The sequence below is a fragment of the Pelobates fuscus genome, chromosome 11, assembly GCF_036172605.1.
Source record: "Pelobates fuscus isolate aPelFus1 chromosome 11, aPelFus1.pri, whole genome shotgun sequence".
Lineage (NCBI taxonomy): Eukaryota > Metazoa > Chordata > Amphibia > Anura > Pelobatidae > Pelobates > Pelobates fuscus.
In genome coordinates this window covers 30745007-30765527 of record NC_086327.1, presented here as the reverse complement: position 1 = coordinate 30765527, position 20521 = coordinate 30745007, and the positions used below count along the sequence as shown (strand labels likewise).

Here is a 20521-nt window from a genome sequence, read left to right as displayed (position 1 = left end):
CAAATATAAGTAACTTAAAAAAAAAAGGTATTTAGTGCACACAGAGTTAGCATAATTGCAAACAATGTACACATTTAGAGTGATAAAGGTTTACATTTCCTGACTGCTTCTTCAATTACATTACCATGTGACCAAATTCTGCTAATTAAATATATTGACTTAAACAGCACTTGGTATTGTCTTAAAGTGGTATAGTCAATAGATGTATACTATTTTTTTTTTTACTATTTTTTTTAAATAATTGTATCTCAATCTCTAAATTGAACTTTAATCACATACAGGAGGCTCTTACAGGGTCTGGCAAGCTATTAACATAGCAGGGGATAAGAAAATCTTAATTAAACAGAACTTGCAATAAAGAAAGCCTAAATAGGGCTCTCTTTACAGGAAGTGTTTATGGAAGGCTGTGCAAGTCACATGCAGGGAGGTGTGACTAGGGTTCATAAACAAAGGGATTTAACTCCTAAATGGCAGAGGATTGAGCAGTGAGGTTGCAGGGGCATGTTCTATACACCAAATCAGTTATGCTTTCAGCTCCATCATTCTAGCCTTGAATTTGAAATTCTCTTACAATCCACATTGAATTCTTTCTGTTGTCAATAGCCCCGTTAGTTGACAGTAATTGTGAGTGTTAATATCAGAGTGTCAGTGTGAGTCTGAGTGTCAGTGTGAGTCTGAGTGTCAGTTTAATGTGCCTATGATCACAAGTCAATGTATTCTGTGATTGCATGCTAGTCTGTGTATATGTATTAGCGTTTTTTCTCACTAACATGTGCATGTTAATGCAATCTTGTGTTTCTATGTGTATGGGCATATTTCTAATTATGTATTTATCAAGTGTGTGAGTGGCAAGTTATATATGTGTGTAAGTGGTGATGTACGCCTGTATGTTCATGTTTAAGTGTGTTTGAGCTCATTGGTGATGATGGATGTAGGGCCCTGCAATTTTTTCTCAGGTCCAAAAATTTGTCTAGGGTGTCCCAGGCTATAAAATTCTAACTCACTAGATCAATAAAAGTAAAAGTTAATCTAGGCACGTTCTGAGGTTTTCTCATATAAATTCAGTAAAATAAACATTTTATACAAAACATATTTTTGCAGAGGGAAATATTACTGTTAATGATAACCAACAGAACAGACACAAACAATTGTACTTGTGATCAAAAGCCTCATAAAAGTGAATTTTTAGATCACAGAATGTATATAGGTTATTATATAACCTAAACCCAAACTCTAAATGGAAGCATTGCTATTTTTATAGCAGAAATTATGCTGGGGAATAATAAATCTATAAATATGTTTAAAAAAAAAAAAAGATTGTATTGGTTTCCATGGCGATTGCCACTTATTTAGTACTTTGCCCCCAAATGCATGATTTAATTTGATGAATGTTGTCCCATTTTCCAGAACAGAATTTATTAGCCACATATTTTTCTCTGCTCTGATACTGTTTCAACTAAATGATAATATCTGAGTTATTTAATGCTTAGGGGGCCTGCAGTGCAGATCGATATATGGCATTGCCACAGCAGCAGACAGAGAGAGAGAGGAGCTTATTGGAAAGTGATGCTGATATTTCAAAAGACAGACGAAAAAATACAATGTTACCTAATTAGTCTCTTCACTGTTATTGTGATGTACGATGTTAACTGAGATTTATGCCCTGTAGGAATTTTGTGGCAGTTAGGAGGTGTTAAAAGCATATAATAACAAGACTGCAATTAGGCATTTTTTATTTCTATGTCATGCCTAAGATAAGTACCTTGCCAAGGACAATCAATGTGATCATTATTTAACCCTTTCACAGTGACTGGATCAAATACAGCACATTGGAATATGTTAATAATTTACTTTAATAGAATCAGCCAGTCCAATCGCTGGGGTCAATCACATTAACCTTCTGGCTGTTGTTGGACTACATCTCCCAGCATACTCGTCCAACATTTAAGCCTCTTGTCTGCTTAGTTGTGGTCATTCTTTATCTCAGAGCCCACAAAGATTTTCTATGGCTAATAAAAGTTAAAGCAGTTCTGTCAACAAAAATAGATTTCATCTAGTCTGCATTAATATAGCTCCATGTGTCTCAATCTCTTTTTATTATTTTATTTTCGTCCTGAGACAACTAGTTTAAAAAAAAAAAAAAAAACATTGGGAAAAGTAGGGACTATTTTTCCTTATGTACAATAGTCAACTTGACAAAACTTGACAATGGGCGGAGCTTAAAGCAAAGTTCTGTTTCACTTGCCAATCAAATCTACCCACAATCCATCAGTAAACTCAATCCCGTAGAAGAGCAAATTATACACATTAGTGGCAGAGGTGACCACAATGGCTGCACTCTGGTATTAAGATCAGTCACAAGAAAGGAAATATATTAAATATAAATAAAGACCAGTGTCAAGGACAGAGTACAATTATTAAGGGGTATAAGGAAAGATGGCAGAGCCACTTTAAGACCTTAAAACATGTCAACTCAATGTTTTTTTTTTATTAAGCTTAGACTATATATGTCTCCATTACTTTATCAGTCAGCCTATAGCCTTTGGAATGAAATTTAACATCCTCTGTATTGCATACATATACAAATAAAGAAATGCATTAAAATATAAATCTTGGGTAGCCAAGGGCAAGCTGACAATGCAGTAGGAAGCCAATGTTTCTTATGTGAATAATTTGACAAATAAGGTTATTTATTAATGCTTGTATCAAATTCAGTATTTAACCACATGGAACACTGGGGACAATGTTCAGACAATTCTTTCTGTAATGTGGGCTACTTCAATAGATTTAGTAGTCTAGTAGCTTCCTGCAAGGGTGAGTTGGGTGGAATCTCTATCCTGGTATGCACAATGCAGCAACATGTTAAGCAGATATTTAATGCTGTCATCTGGAGAAAAAAAAACCTGTAGTCAATTAAATTGCTAGGAGCACTGGTGATCAACATCACCTGTAAATGTACAATATAGTGTGACAAAATCACAGCATGAGTAGAAATAAATTATAAAAAGTGTAGGATAGAAAAAACGTTCAGTAATATCTGCTGATGTCAAATGATAGAAGATATACACTATTATTTAAATATTACTTTGCTACCTGCTCTATCTTCTGCAGCACTGAACCAATATCCCATAAATAATATAAACAATGTGGCTAAAGGTTCCAGTCTGGCTATGGACATTACGATTGGCTGAATTCACAACCAATCAACCAACCACAATACAGTACTGAGCAAGACACACAAGGATTCCCATGAAGCTTGGTCAATAAAGCCCTTGTCGGCTTTACTACATTTTTTCAACCTTGCAGACTGCTGCATCACAATTAGTTCGCCAATCACGATTTCAGTAGACCCAACAGAAGCTGCAATTGCATACAGTTAAATTATCCTGTGCATATCTAACCCGCTCTCTTTTTTTGCCAAGAGCTACATGATATTGCTGATGCCAATTAATTCTGTTTGTGCCAGGTAACAAGAAAAGCTGCAGTTGACAAGTGCCATCATTTAAATTACACTAATACCCAAAAGAAGAAACTAAAGTGCATTAATACTCTTTTTTTTTGCCTTGGGATGCCATTGGAAGAAAAAGAACACAAGGTACATTAGTTCTTAATTTACAAATAGTATTAAAGAACGACAAAACAACAACACACTGCCAAATCCTGACAAAGAACTTTATTAAACCATTCAAACATTGTGCGGGGTTAACCCGTAGTATATCAGAAATATGCTCCATTGATTTCCAATTATTTGGTCACTTTGCTGGCATTATAAGGGTTAATAATCAGTCTTTCTTATAAGGAATGATATCTAAGACTGTCATTGCTTTTTTTTTTTTTTTGTGCTGTCACGTGCTGTCACAACTGTAACAGCCCCGATCCTTCCCTTACACTTTATCCCCATCCTGTGGATTCGATCTGTGTTGCATCTGCAGCAAGATATTGATTTTTTCCTTAACCTTAATACACAGAGGTATTAAGAGCTCAGTGAGTTTGTCAAATTGTTTTGGTACGTCACTGATGTTTCAGACAGTTTGGAGCACTGGTAAATTATGCTGGGACTAAATTTAACCTTATTACTACCATACACATACAAACCTAGAATTCCATGGTACAAAATAAATGAATGGTCCTGATAAAGCAGACATTCCATATTTACCATTCTCCTGCACTCCTATAGGCTCCTAATCCCTCTCCTGCTCTCTCATGCCATTATTGCCACTCTCCTGCTCCTTCCTACCCTTATTACCACTCATCTGCACTCTAAAGCTAGACATTTTTTCACCCGTGGCAAAGGCTCAGCTGAGCGTCACTTATTTTGCTATTCAAGTGCTGGCAGATGGTGCATGGCAGGATCAGTGAGATCCCAGCATTAACCTGCCCAATTATTGTAGCTTCTAAATAGATTGTGCTGTGTTTAAGTGTGTTGTGTTTATGGTGAGGTTGTGTTTCATATGTGGTAGATGACTGTGTATGGCGAACACTATTTTTAGGGAGTGATTGTTATAGGTGGGTAGGTGTGATAATGTGAGGAGTGTAAGTGTGACAGGGTTTGCAAAGTGAGTGTAACAGGGAGAGGGTGGGCGAGCATGCCATAGTTAGAAGGTGAATGTAACAGTGTTAGGGGGGATGGGTGTTGGGTGTGGTGAGTGTGACAGAGTTAATGGGTGAGTGTGACAGGGTGAGGAAGGTGAGTGTGACAAGCAGTTTGTCAGGGTGAGGTGTTGTGAGTGACTGTGACAGGGTGTTGAGTGTTGATAGAGTTAGGGATTGAGTGTGACAGGGTGAGGTAAGTGAATGTGATAGGGTGTGTAGCAGAGTAAGGGGTAGTAAGTGACTGTGGCAGAGTAGTGAGTGTGACAGGATTAGGAAAATGTGACAGTGTATGTGGCAGGGAAAGGGGTGGTGAGTGACTTTGGCAGGGTGGTGAGTGTGACAGGGTGAGGGGTGGTGAGTGTGACAATGGGAGAGTGAAAGTATGTGTTAAGAAGAGTCTCCCTACACTGACTAGTAATGCATTTTAATACATATATAGTATTTGTGCCTCTACTGCTTACCTGTGCAGGAAGGGGGTCAATAAGTCATCCCCTGGTGACTCTAGTGGGCTTCTTGGTGGTCCAGTGGGCACTATGACCACCACACAAAGTATGAGGGCTATGGCTGCACAACGGACTACCAGGGTGTCAATTTCTAAAGAACCGACAGGGAGATCTTTTGATTTCCCTACAGGCTCAAACAGTGGGTCTGATGAAAGCCAGCAGCACCCCTTTTCACAAGGGGCCCAGGGCACTTGCATCTACAGGTCCCTCCAGTTTTGCCACAGTGTACAGTCATCGTCACATTCCTTCTCTTCCATGGTTAACTCCATTCCCATGCAGTAATAACCATTACCACCTGTACTCCCATATGATTATCCCTATTCTCCTGTAATCTCATACCATCAACACCGTTCTTCTGCACTCCCCAGACAGACAAGATAGATAGATAGACATACAGACAGACAGACTGACAAACACCTCAATCTCGGTTCTCACAAGTAAAATGCTGCTAGAAGCTATATTTTATGTTAATATTTGTACAGAACGCTCAGATTTTTAGTACGCTTATGACATTGAGTAAAATTAATGTTGATATATACAAACTCGATCCAGAACTTAATGGAAAAAGGGCTAGGATGGGAAGGAGGAAGGACAATAATTGTGTTATTGGCTTTTCAATTGGTCTTCAGGGCAAGTAGCCAAGAATAGTGAATTATACATATTAAAAGGAAGCCCGTCCTGCAATTACCTAATGTCATACTCGGAAAATACAGGGGGGGTTGAAAGCTCTTTGTAAACATTCGATTGCAATTAAAATAGGTAGTGCACTGTTCTAAATTGGTGTTTGAAAATGATACTGTTTCTAAATATTGTTTGTATTTGTACTCAATTTCAAGGTCCACGCAAATAAGGTTTTTTTCATTTTCATCATAGTCATCCATTTATCTACCTTTAATAGTGCTCAGTTTGTTTCTTAAATTTTAGCAATTACACTTTTATCTACTGGCAATTATCATCTAAATTAGTCTATTTCCCATACCAGAAGCCAGCCTGCTAGTATCAGCATCCAGCACAGAAATAATTAACAATGGAATCTTGATAAAGACCACACCCTGGAATTTTCATATTAACTAAAGGTGCCCAATACCAATTATAAGGTGCAGTTGATATATAAATGGCTTTCTTAAAATTAGCAGGGCTGAAACACTTCTAAATAGGGCTTTTAGGGAACATAGGCCTTGATTTAATTCCTCACATGTATTGATTGAATTTTATCGGCACCAGTTAAGCCATTTACTGGTTTGGATTGATTAAATTCGTATCATTAAAGTATCATTAGGAGTTGATAAATATAGGTTTAAATATCAACAACAAAGCCAACATTTTACATTCAAATATTGGCTTTGGCGAATTAATTTGATTTAATGGGGACATAATCCCTGGTAAATTGTCTCTTCAGATTCAACAAAACAACAAAAGTTGTTGATATACACACACACAAAAAGTAGGTGAAATGGCGCTAAACAATATGCACATAAAATCCCAGTGCGTCAAAAACCAAACCCGTGTTTTAGTCACCTAAAAAAAACTTACATATGCGAAGATGGACAAATGAAAAGGAGGTTCTGCGCACACATTGGACGTATAATATACTCTGAAAAATAAATAACTATCATAGGGCAATATGTAAAATCCCAATAATTATAGAAGGAATAATTGAAAGCACTCACACTTTAAAGAGCCATATAAGTCGGCTCTCTACTTTAAGGGCGCATCAAGTAGTCTCAATAAAGTGCTCTGTGCAGTTGGGTCCCACCAGAAACGGGCATCAAATTGCGTCTGGATACAGTCAGGAACCAGGATAAGTTGAAAGTAATATATTTTATTCCCAATAAAAATTAAAATAAAAATTAGCACCGGTGCCGGTGCTAATTTTTATTTTTATTGTGAATAAAATATTTTAGTTTCAACTTATCCTGGTTCCTGACTGTATCCAGACGAAATTTGATGCCCGTTTCTGGTGGGACCCACCTGCACAGAGCACTTTATTGAGACTACTTGATGCGCCCTTAAAGTAGAGAGCCGACTTATATGGCTCTCTAAAGTGTGAGTGCTTTCAATTATTCCTTCTATAATTATTGGGATTTTACATATTGCCTTATGATAGTTATTTATTTTTCAGAGTATATTATACGTCCAATGTGTGCGCAGAACCTCCTTTTCATTTGCCCAAAAGTTGTTGATAAAAAGCTTATTTTATAAAGCACACTTACCAGCAATTTTATGTTGAGCCATTGAACCTGTTTATTGGTTTCAGCTGATGACATTCCAGCTGCCATTAAATCAAGCTGGAATTAGAAAAAAAATTAAGACGGAAAACAGTCGACATTTATCAACTTTTTCCAATTAAAAGAATGACATGGAGACGATAGTAGGAAAACATTAGACTTGATCGTGAGACTACAACGTGTGAATCCAGGATTTCTATATTTAAAAAATATGCATAACATTGAGTTCTAGCAGGTTTTGCCGAACCAGAATTGGCTATTCTGGCCATTCCACATCTGGATAACGTGCCCCGTCATAGCACGGTTCTCCACTCTCTGCTCCATTTTGCCAGTTTCGGCAGACTTCTATCAAATAATGCTTTGCTGGTCCTGGAGAGAAAACAAAGTCAAATATTTTATTCTGCCCAGTTGTATTGGAAACATATATTTTAATGTAAGCTAACTATCTATCTAATCAGAATAAAGTGTTGCGTTTGTATTATTGAAAGTAACACACTGAGAGAGGAACACCACGTAAGTGTGAATAGTTCTGACATTATATATGCAAGTCAGCTCAGGTGTAAATTAATTGTATAAAATAACAAAAATATTGGTCTTTAATTGTGAAATTCAGAGACATGTTGACATGTTGATAATTGCAATGCAATGACATATAATCCTAGGATTGAGGGTGGAATGGTCTGAAGTAACTATTATTGTGTCTAGAATTTCAGAGAAGATAGATCTTTATAGTGCATATTTATAGATTATATATTACCATAGTGTATGCTTATAGTATGTATATTTATTAAAAAAAATTCAGCAAACCATAACAGCATTAATTTTTGCAACCAAAAAGAACTTGATTTGAGGAGATGCGACCATAAATGACCAGGGTCAGTTTGTTCTCCTGGTCAAAAAATAATCATGATTATCATTGTAAACATATACCTTTCACTAGAACAAGACTATATTTTTTTAACCTAGTTTTTAAAACATCGTGAGATAAAAAGTGTGCTATGTCTTTAAGTACTTTTAAAAGGTTTATACAATTGTGTACTTTCTATAAATCTATACATACCAGGTGAAAAAGCAGTGAAAGTGTAATGCAGTGCACTGATTAAAGTGCTTGCATAGTGCAGATTTATACAGTACTAGTAGTAGTATTATTTTTCTTAGAGCCTTTTTTACTAGATTTTTTTGTATTTTGTATCTTAGTTTTTAAAACAAGCACGTTCAAGTAAAGTTTAGATTATTTTGTTCCCTGCATCCTCACCCTAATACATGCCTCAATTTAATATTTTCTGTTAAGCTTTTTGTAATGATTCTATATTCTTGGATAAACTTTTAACATGATTTAATATTTTGAAAAGTGTGTTAATGTTTTAATTATTTTGTCATATATTTTTTTATATTTAAATATTTTTTTAAAAGACTAAAGTTTATTAAATTGTTTGAAAATCCTATCCACAAATATTAAATTGAGGCCATAATGTCTATGTTTTTGTGTGCATCTATGGGTTGACTTTCTGACATGACTCTGAGGAACTTACTGAAGAGCTCAGCTTAATATCTTGTTTGGGTTCATTTTTAAAAAAAAATCTTTATTTTTGTTGTGCAGGTAGGTACATTGTTAGGTCAAGCGCCACAACAGCGCACACTTTGAGTACACGGAAAACAGTGACAGCAGTACATGCCCATTTATTTTATGTTTAAGTTTTAACAGTTCTATCTTATCCAAGAAGTATGCTGAACAATAGGTAGTACATAAGGTAGGTAATGGTGAAAAGTTAAGGAGTCATGCCTGTGAAGGCTTGCTAGGTATAACAAAGAAAAAGTAACGTATATGGATAACATTGAGTATGAGCAGGTGCGTTGCTTGGGTGAGGCTACGTACATTATTACAAACTCGAACATCTTATAACGTGTTAATGATGTTGGTTACAAGGCTCAATAGTTGGGTCGGGGCCATAAGGTAAAGGTGGATGGCTATGACGGCAACGTGTCGTCCTGCAACCAACATAGCTAAAAAAGAAAAATTAGAGTCTGTCTTACTATATGCATACAAGCTGCTCATATTAAATCATGTTATTGCTACGAACGGCTAGATACGGAAGGCTAGAGACAAATGCCTGTTCGGTTTTACTCTCATAGTGGGAGTGATAAGGAAGGTACCTGAAACGGAAAGCAAGTTAACGTGGACAACAGTGGGGTGAAAAGGTGTATCGTTAGAAGTGTATAGTTAAAAATTAGAATGCATATGTATATGGAGATCTTACGGGTACGCCCAGGCACGGGTTAGTGGGGCTGGAAGCTAGGGGACATTTGTGGTGTAGGTAGTGTGATTTCCTATGGCGTTATTGCAGTGTGATGGGTAACAAGGTGGCACGGCAATGGTACCAGTTTACAGATTTATGTGCGAGCACAGTGACATGCATGGCCGCGTAAGCAGCGTTGTACACAGAGTGTTAGTGTCACCCTAGTCCAAGAGAGCACTTATAATGTTCTGGATAGGAGGGCTGTCAAACAGCAACTTGCCCTCGGTCGCCAAATGGGCACCAGAGGATGCGATGATCACCAGCGTTGTGAGCTAGCAGAGTGTCGTCGGTGCCAGGGATTTTGTGGCATTGATTAAACATGAACTGGTTGAGTTTTGCATGAGTAGGTTGGTAGGAGGTTGCCTACTGGAAAATATGTCCAGGGTTTAGGTAGTGGCTGTTTGGATTCATTTTTAAAACTATTGTCTGAAGATTCCGTGTGTCAGCTTGGGATAGCTCATTTTAATAAAGGGAAAAAAATATTTTTCTTGATCCAGTTTGGCTTAATATGTTGATGTCCTCTGTTTATAAGGAAGCACTAGAGTTCACAACACTCTGCAGAGATCTTTCTTTAGGTCAATATAGCATGAACTTTTTAAAAGTAACATATATCATTATAGTATTGGCACGAAGATTTAAACTTCTCATCTCTGACCATAGGTTGGACCATTAACTGTCTTCCTTGTGAGCAGTCCTCTAATATCTCACAGGATGCAGAATTAGTCCAAAATATCAACTAACACTAAAACATTCAACAGTTTAATTGCTATGCCTTCTTGAAGAAGTGAGTTGTCTGTTATTTTTCAGGGAAAATATGGTGGCTATGTCAACCCTACTTATGGATTCAGAGCAGAATTAACCATAAGATGACCTTAGGCGACTGCCTATAACCCATATGGATCCCTTCTTATTCCTAAACCTGGCATTATTACCTTGAACGAAAGAGGGGTGGGCATTGTCCCTCTGACATTCAAGGAATCAGGTGACTAGGTCCACTCTTTTAAATGAAGTCATTGTTTTTGTAGTTGGGGAAAGAATACAGACTGACACAGTGTTTGCAACGCAGCTGTTATGTAGGCAAAAATAGGACAATAATTAAATCAGAAAAAAACTCTACTGTAATCCTAAAGATGTAAAGTAAACTACAAGAGAGGTAGAGATCCCACTTAACAAGAAGCTGGCCTTCGTCCCAGTGAATAAAGAGCATCGGTGCTGGTCACGTGAGATACTTAGCCTCTGTTTGCTCCGTAAAAGTAGTTTACATTTACTGCCGTGCAATGTTTTTGCAGTCCCCTGCCATCTCCAGGTTATTGGATTGCGCTCTGATTTGCCTTGGCTGCTGTCTTTTCAAGATTTAAATCAGTAAAGGCAATTCTCTGGAAAATAACTTGCTACAATGTAATGCAATTAGGAAACTACATGACCCTATAATGAACATTTGGTATGGATGGCTCTACCTGATCATGTAATGCTTAACCCACTCGACTCAAGAAAAATATTGAACAAATAAAAATAATTATCGTATTTTATGTAAAGTGCTTTACTTCCCATGGGGACTCAGAGAGCTTTTGCATGTTCTTGAATTTTAATGGTAGCCGATTAATAGATGTTGCTATTACCCGACTTAATAGTTCTTGTTTTATCAATCTACGTAGAATAAAAAAAAGAAAAGATTGAAAAGGTTAAAAAGATTGGATTGACCCTGTAATGCTGAGGTTTTTATAAAGTGTTAAAAGCAATGAATTAACCAACTGAACTATCACATTGTTAAATGGAACTGTCACTTCCCCGTTTACGTATCTCAAATATTTAACATTTATGGCAGAGGTGTGAAAAATAAAATTAAATGTAGAATTCCACTTCTCTTTATCCTGCAATTGGTTGCCTCCATCATAGATCCCTTTCAATTATTGTTACTAGACTTGGAGATTCGTTTGTCTGCATTTGGGCCGATCGGGTTATTGTGCCCAATACCGACTTCCGATCCACCACGAAATATTGATTTTATTCACAGATAAAGTTAAAAGTTCCCAAGAGGGAAAACGTATATTTAACAAATATTGTTATATTTTTAAATATTATATAAATATAAGTATTACTGCTCCTCCTTCTTTTTTCTACTGGTCACTTCTCACTTGATTTGTGAACCAAATGGCAGGTAAATGCAGCTATAAGTGTACTGCTAAATATATATTTTGTATATATTGTGCAGTACATTGATTGGCTAGTTTATGCACCCTTTTCATGGGTTCTGACTAGTTTTCCTGAAACTTTTTTCATTAACAAAATTAGGAAGTGCCGAACAATTCTGGGCAATCCTAGCAAACACTTCCCCTGACTGAGATTCACAAAGCCTCCCTACACACTTTCTGTTAAAGAGTCTACATTTGTTAGTTTACCTTACTGCAGAGTGAAATTTGCAATGCCTTATCTCCTGCTCTGTTAATAGTCTGCTAAAGGCAGCAATAGCCTCACTTCAGTTAACAGTGTGTGACATTGTAACTTCTAAAGTAAACACAGTAAGCTATAAGGTCTGATTGAAAATGAAACATTTTTTTTTTCAAAAAGCTGTGTGAGTCATAGTCAAGGGAGGTGTGACTAAGGCTGCATAAACAGAAACACAAGTAATTTAACGCCGAAATGGCAGATAATTTAGCAGTGAGACTGTAGGGGGTATACACTATACTATACTTTATTAAAGTTGTTTTGGGGCTTACAGCGGACTTCATGGTAAATGTCATGTAATGTTGTAGATGAGTGTAAATATAATGTTACTTATTACCTATATGACGTAACTGCACACTTGCTTTATTTATTTACCTAAATTTAATGTCATGATTACTATATTAAATATAGATTCTAATATTAGAATGCATTTATTTTTGTGCCTTGTTGTTTAGAATGTATATTTTGTTTGCATTCACTTTTTTTGTCTTATGTTAGCATTGTTATGTGATGCTTTCTTTATATATGTTAAAGGAACGCTATAGGGTCAGGAACTCAAACATGTATTCCTGACCCTATAGTGTTAAAACCATCATCTAGCTCCTTTTGCACCCGTAAATATAGTAAAGTCTTAATTGTAGTCAAGTCTGCAGCTGCTGCCTTTGCCCCTGATCTGCCTGCTTCACTGAAATCATCAGAAGTGATTATGTGAGCCAATCATAATGCTTTTCCGTAGGATTAGCGTAGACTCTCAAGGAGGGGCAGAGCCAGCACAAGCAAATCACAGCATTTTCAATTAAAAGACAGTGTTTACAGCAAAAAGTCTGAATGTAATGATTCCACTCACCAGAACAAATTCAATAAGCTGTAGTTGTTCTGGTGACTAAAGTGTCCGATTATCATCTTTTTTTAAAACTCTTTTCCTCTAATTTCTGCATGTGACTGGTTTCAGTCCACATAATCCCTCTGTCCTCATCTCCTGCCATAGCATCCCTCTAGAATAGGAGTTCAAAATGTTTTATGTGTGCAAAGGATGCAAAGTGCTGAATAGCAAAAGAACACACAGTAATGTACATTACTTTAAAACACATTACAATGCTTACAAGGACAGTAAAACATACTGTGATATACATTGTGTATTAGAATTAGATCATCACAAAGCTTCACAGCAACATCCGCAAAGTATTGTGTTTCAATTTCAGATTTTTTTTCCAATTATTCTTAAATATGTTTTGGGAGGGAGTGCAAACCATATGAAAGATACACGAAATTTGACCTCTCTTACCAACACAGAAATCTTTCATTGCAGGAATCATGGTCCAGTGTTATGTGCCATCATAGTGAAGCAGGTTGTGATATATCGATGTGAATTACATCATTTACAGGTACTGTAAAGGAATACACCATTAAAAATTTAACATTTTAGTAGATAACCCCCCTAAAAAACATGCACATAATGTGCTTTGTATTTTTCTGAAGGAGGTATATGAAATCTTATCTCGCAATAGCTGCAGATCCACTATCTTTTTCCTCGACCTCAGACCAGATTTTCAATCCAATCACAGATTTCCCAATGCAGCTCAGTCTTTGCAAGGCAGGTCCTCCGGACAATGGCTGCCTCTTTAATTTAGCTCCACTGAGCTGTACAACCAGGAAGTGACATGACTGGTTGTCTGATTGACAGCCATAGGGGGTGTAACAGGGTTAATTTATAAAAGTGCCAATTTCATTTCTGCACTTTTTATAAATTAGAAAGAAAAAGAGGACACGCTTTTCACACATAAAGTAGTAGTTCAATGAGCTGAAATGTATAATGTGTTTGGAGTGTTCTTTTAAATCTTCTCAAACATGGAGGGAGCACAGGTGTTGGTCTGTGCCAGTGAATCTATAAAACTTGTGTGTGCTTTGTATCCTTGCTCAGCAACTGGGTATCTTTTAGTTAAGTTCCTCTGTCACATGTTGTTGGCAAAGCCTTAATTTGTATTTCTCACATGGAATTTATTCAACTATAGAAAAAACATAAAAACTAAACAAATGGTATTTGGCAGTACTCAACTGCAAAACAAGATTAAATGTAATCAGGTTTCGAAAAGCAATCACAGCACATTTGCAGGTTTGTTTTACAGTTTAAATCAATTGATTGGTTGTTTCTTAACCAGCTTTCTCTGCTTAATTGTACAAATGTATATTTCTTTCTGGCTCTTAACATATGTTTCCAGACCGATTACTTATGAGAAGTGGGCAATTCATTATCCTATGTTTCCTATGTATGTTCCCGTCTACACGCACTCCATAGATGTATATAAACGATTAAGACACAACTTGAAATGAGAGCTGCATTTATTAAATTTTTCTCTTATCAATTGATGCAGCTATGCAGTATAAGCTCTCTTCTCCTTTACTTTCATTAGTGTCTGTTATGTGATCATGAATTGTAAAGTATAGATTATTGGCAACCTGTTCACCCAGGTTCTTCAGTTTAAATCTGGAGCTCACCAGTTGGATCCATACCTCATTTTTTATGAGCATCAGACCAACGTGTATTACTGAACCGCAATGTAGGAACTAGTATTGTTTCAGTGGCTCGACAAGCAATAAGAAAATTCTGGTTGCCCAGCTGAAGCAAGTTAGACAAGGTAAGAGTTATTACTTAACAAGAAATAAAAAGGCGTAGGCTGATATGCATTGCAGAGTTTGGCCGCTGGATGCCCTGCATTGGTGTGGTAGGAAGATGGCATGGCTGTAGCAGAAATTCTTAAAGTTGGGTACATAGTACTGGATCTTCGCCTTAACAGGTCACTTTCTTCAGTATTGGTGGTCTTTGATAAATGGAGGACTGCAGGGTCTTCACAGTCAGCTTGTGTGACCACAGGACACTACAATAAAACAAGGTCACCAGGACCAGTTCCATTATGGGCCGTTGTTACTGATGTTATACATCCCTCCAATCACCAGGCCTTGGAACAACCTGGAACAGAAACACAGGCCTTTTCTGACATTGTGATCATGATGCACATGCCCAGGAGAAGGTGTTTAGAATGACTGTTGCACTATGCACTCCAGAAGGGTGTGGTCCTGGTTGACTTCCACATAAAAGTCCTCACCACCCTAAAATAGAAGCTCAGATATCTTGTTAGTCTGCACCTGTCGCCTTTTTGGATATTTTGCCTAAACTCAAGATACTTAAGAATGCATGCAGTGAGCTTGGACTAAGCTCTCTCCTCACTTCAGAGAGAGGAACCAGTGTCTGTACAAACAAACCTTGGCCTATATATCAGTTACCAATCCCAGTAAAAAACTTGGTTAAGTAGAATGTGAACTGGGGCTTTGTGTTAACTGATAGAAGCTGTGTTATGGCTGCTATAAGACTACAAGGCAGTTCCACTCATCCAGCAAAACAGCTATACTGGGATAAACCTGACAGACTATATAAGATAAAATCAGACCTCACAGACAAGACAGAGAGGCCTTTGGGTCTATTTCTAGTGAGATAGGAGTCTTCCTGCTACCTAGCCAACCAAAGTGTATAGTTTCTCCATTATTATTATTATTATTATTTATTTTATTTACCTTTACCATGCATTATCGATATTATGCAATCAAATAGCAAGTCACTTTTCCCCCATTTAATAAATAATGGCAGTACTGAAGGAGAGGTGCATAATGCCTAAGATTCAGGGAAACATTGTGTTATCGGTTTAAAGAGCAGTTGGCCCTGCTATTTGGGGAAACACGACTTATCCCATAGTTCTCTGCTGGCTAGACCAGAATAAGTGGCTCCTGATAGGTGTGTTCTAAAGGACAAATTCAAAGTAATGCAACTTTATTTCTTTGACATTGTAATATTAATAATAATACTAATTAAATATGTTTACAATATATTTTATTTCATTATCGTTATAATGCATTTAAAATATTGTGTCAAACTAAGACTGGAAGTATCTGAAAGGTTTGTTATTATTAAATATATTTTTTTACCAATATGGTTAAGCTAATTATAAAGAAGATTGTGTATCTATTTAATCTTTAATGCACCTTTAAAAAAACATTAGAACAACAGAAAAAATAAGAGCCAAGAGGGGGGCAGGTGGTGGGGCTTCAGACGCACAACACCTGAGCTTTGTGAGAAAAAACACTTTTTCAACTAATTGACTGGACTTTGCCTGAATTTCTCACAACAACTCTCCTTATTGCTACTCCACAATATGGTGAGCTACTTAATATAACACTTTGAAGATGACTCTGATCACTTTTGGCAGCTCTCTGCTGAGGTAGCCTCACTGCCTTCATGACAGCATGGAGGAGAGGGAGGTGGCTGATTCATCTTATATTTCTTTAGAGGTGGACACCTTCACAGAGTTCACTGCCACCATCCCTTTGCCGGTGAGGTAATCCTAGCACTACCACCGCCAGTTTCTCAACTAGGCCTGTGAATACTTACCTAATATGGTGGCTTGCCACATTCTGAAGATGACAGCCGATAACAAATTGATGGCTTGTGTGGAGCAGGAGAGGCCTACACAGCTCAGCACAGTTCTTGGGTCTATGTCCTTGCTCGACGAAGAACGGGGGTCGGTTTCACAGTACATAATGGAAATAGGGCTCCTGCATGTGCAGGAGATGCATAAAAGCCTAATGATGTATAAGCCTGGAAAAAAGCCACTGTCTACAAGTTGGGTCATCAGAAGGTGTACATCCTGGTATCCCTTCTTTCCTGATCCCATTGCAGAAGGAAGAGAGTAAACTTGCAATATATGTTGCATCGACATCACTTTCTACCCTATACTCACTACCAGACATATGGTGGAACAGTCTTGGTAGGTGGACCTGACCAGACTCATTGGCATTGTGTGCATACCTGTTTCCATGATGAATGGCTGATCCGTGGATCCCCTGGTGAATATAATATGGGCCCTCTGTGCTTCCCCTCATTCCCTAATTATCTGCAGCGAGTTCAGAACAGTAAATGGGGGAATGGTTGAGTGATTTAACAGGAACAGGGAATGGAAACGGATGTGAGAGCTAAGGACATTTAGAGTTAAAAGAGAGGAGAATAAATAAGATAGAAGTTAGAAAGAGGAAAAGGGAGTGATAATGCCAGAGATGAAGAAAGTGGAGAGAGAAATCAGGAGGGAAAGGGAGAGTATGAGAGAAAAGAAGGGGAGAGCAATAGAATGTTAGATGATAAAGAGTGAGGAAGGAATAAAGAAAACACAAAAAGAGTGGAAAAATGGATAAACAAGACAAAATTTAAAAAGACAGAAATAAATAAGGGAGAGAGAGTTACATATATTTGTCAGTTTGTGTATTATAGAGCAGGCACTGCCATCAACTAGTTAGCTAAAATGGCAGTGTGTGCTGCAGGAACAATAGCAATCATTTTGTTTAACTACAAGATAGTAATATATAAATCCTTTATCCTTCTGCTACCATCAATCTCTACTCCTAACGTTGTTGTGCCATCATGTGGCTGATACTGGAAATGTGTCTTCCTCAACAGTACTTCATTTGGTCTCAGCTTCATTTCTCAGATATTAAAGCTATCTCTTTCTTAAAAATATGATTCTCTGGTTTTTATAGGCATCTGTATTTAGCTAATAATAATAATAATAGCCTTATGATATGTTTTCAGTGCCAGCCTGGCAGCCAGTCACTTCATTTAGCTGCAAGATGATTATTATTCTTTTAGCTCATCTTGCTAAAATTTGTGCCTATGGAAATAGCAGATTCAACTACTGTTTAAATTATTTTCTACTTAACTTTCAACTATCTGCAACAATAAATATTGGAAATAGTGTGGAGGGGCAGAGCCGTCTTAACACATGGGCAAGCTGCAAAGTTGCCCCCACAAGAATACCGTGCAAAGTAATGTCTCACTACCGTGGGGTTATTCTCACAGTACAGTTGGATGCTGGCGTCTTCTAACTGTAAAACTCACAGTGAAAAGCGCGGAAGCGCCTCTAGCGGCTGTCAATGAGACTTCATTAAGCTGAAGTGGTCTGGGTGCCTATAGTGTTCCTTTAATAAAATGATGCATTCAAAGTATTATTCCTGTGAGTGGTTGTGTAGGCAGGACCCCAGTGCACTGCTTTTCACAGGGGCCTATAATGCTGTTAAGACTTCCATGTGGAGGGAGGCACTGTAATTTGCATTACATTGGGATGACCTGCAAGGCAACCTAGGTGCTTGATTGTGGCCCAGAGAGTGAAGGGAGGTCAGGGCACTGGGTTCAATCATGAGCTGGTAAAGGGAGATGTAAGGATCTTCAATTACCAGTCGAGCATTTAGGTGTCAGGCTCTTCCCTGTGTCTGTATCTATTGTCACCCTTCATTTTATGCAATAATTTCTAGCAGTGCTCCCTCTATCACACCTCTCTCTGAGTAGCCCATGACAATCTATCAGTCCCTAATTTGAGTAACCCCATATGTCATCCTCTCATTGCCCTGTGTGGATAGCTTGTGCCAGTCTCACAGTCCCCTCTATATGGAATCATTTGTCACCCTATAGAAGTACCTCAAATATTACAAAATATATATTACGGAAAATGTGGTTTTTGTTTTTTACTTTTTGTCATCAGATGAATATTTAATTTATTTAAATAATTAAATTTTATTTGAACCTTAAAACTGGAAAAAAAAACTATAGATTTCCGATTAAAAAAAATTCAATCAGTTTCACATACTAATAAGCACTTCTGGTGATGGCAGGCCTTTGGTCATATATACAGTGGATAATACTTACATTTGGTTTTCATAATGCTTTTTTCCTGGGTAACAGTTGCCCATCGTGTTATTGAAATTAGCCAATTCCTGTTGGATTTGTCCCAAAGAAGCACTGTGAAACAGAAGTCATTTTCATAGAATCTATTTTTTGTAGTCATTCCAGTTTTTATCATCCTACTGGGTCTCTTAAAACCTCCCTGAAATGCTGATATCTTGCGACAGTCATAACTAAGGCAGTATCTTTTCATTTTTTGCTTATTAAAACTGCGATTTCTTTTCAAGAGAAAGAATTCAAATTTCACACATGTGTAGACACGGGTTTCTGCAAGCCTTTCTAATAATATAAAAGGCAACTACAATGAAGGTAGTAGTAAAACAAATATTAAATATTATCAAACTTGGAATCACAATTTACTCTGCAACAGTGTGAAATGTCTATAAAAAATATAAAATGAAATAAACACAGTAGTAAGATTTGTAAAAGCTTTCAGCTTTTTTTGGGGAAGTTGATTTCACCTGAAATGAAATGGATGCAGTTGATGTAGCCAACGTTCCGAGTAAGGTATGAAGAGCAGTATGCGATTGTCTAGTTCTTGGTGGAGATCTCAGCTGGAAGGTTTAGGAATTAGGATGTGATTTCTGTTTCACAAACTAAAAGAAATCGATAACAAGTAGACACTGCTATTTTGTGTGGAGTTGTTGCAATTATCCTGTATAGCACAAATATATTGGATTGAGTTTTGAATGTCCATTTCATTCAGTTAGAAGATTTGTGAAAGATTTTCTGCTCTGATTGTGAAATCGCACACCTAATCAATGTATATATCAGGATACTGTGCCATCCAAAACTAATTCTGGGCCTTAGGGTCCATTTCTTACTGAGGGCACTATTTTGTTCTTTTTTTTTATTTAATGTAAATACGTATTTGAAACACTGTGGAGTTGGTGGCCAGTACGCAGACTGGAAACATAGGAGAGTCACATAGTAAGTTTCTATAACCATATAGTCAATGCATAGTCCGGTAGATCATGTTGACAGATTTATCGACATGTATCAATACTGCCAGTGTATATTTTGTTATATACCAATATATTTCAGGGGGGGGGAGGCTTGTGCATTCCTGATGAATAATGATTTAAAGATTTTTTTTATCAGTTTTGTCATATTTAATATTTTTATTTTTATTTAACTAATAAGAGTGTTTACACACTGCTGAACATAGGTAATTTGCTCCATAAAGTTCATCTGGCCACCAGTGTCATCATGACTTGAATTAAAGGACCATTATAGGCACCCAGACCACTTCATTTCAATTAAGTGGTTTGGATACGTCCGCCTTGTTGTTTTAAACCTGCAATGTAAAACATTGCCATTTTGTAGATGCGGCAATGTTTTCCTAGAAGGACTAAACACACCTCTAGTGGCCATCTTCCTGAAAGCCAGTGTTCGGTTATGTGACGTCCGATATGAGAATGTCAAACATCCTTAAATACTACCCTACGAGAAACAATGGATTGCGGATTGATTTCACCAGAGGCAGAATGGCCAAGCTGCATGGAATGAGTTTTGGCGCTGGTAAACAATGTACCGTATATACTCGAGTATAAGACGAGTTTTTCAGCACATTTTTTGTGCTGAAAAACTCCCACTCGTCTTATACTCGAGTGAGTGTCTGTATTATGGCAATTTTCATTGCCATAATACAGACTGGGGGGAGAGGGGGGCTGGCAG

The 20521-nt window shown here is 37.3% G+C and overlaps 1 protein-coding gene across 1 annotated transcript in view; it reads right to left on the bottom strand.

Annotated features, from left to right (window-relative positions):
• Nucleotides 1-7611: 7611 nt before the first annotated feature.
• SHANK1 (SH3 and multiple ankyrin repeat domains 1) overlaps nucleotides 7612-20521 on the bottom strand; it is a 317095-nt gene continuing 304185 nt past the window's right edge. The window contains exon 24 of the mRNA XM_063435485.1: nucleotides 7612-7693. Within this exon, the coding sequence (XP_063291555.1) occupies nucleotides 7618-7693 (76 nt within the window). The 3' untranslated portion in view covers nucleotides 7612-7617. The remainder of the gene's footprint in view (nucleotides 7694-20521) is intronic.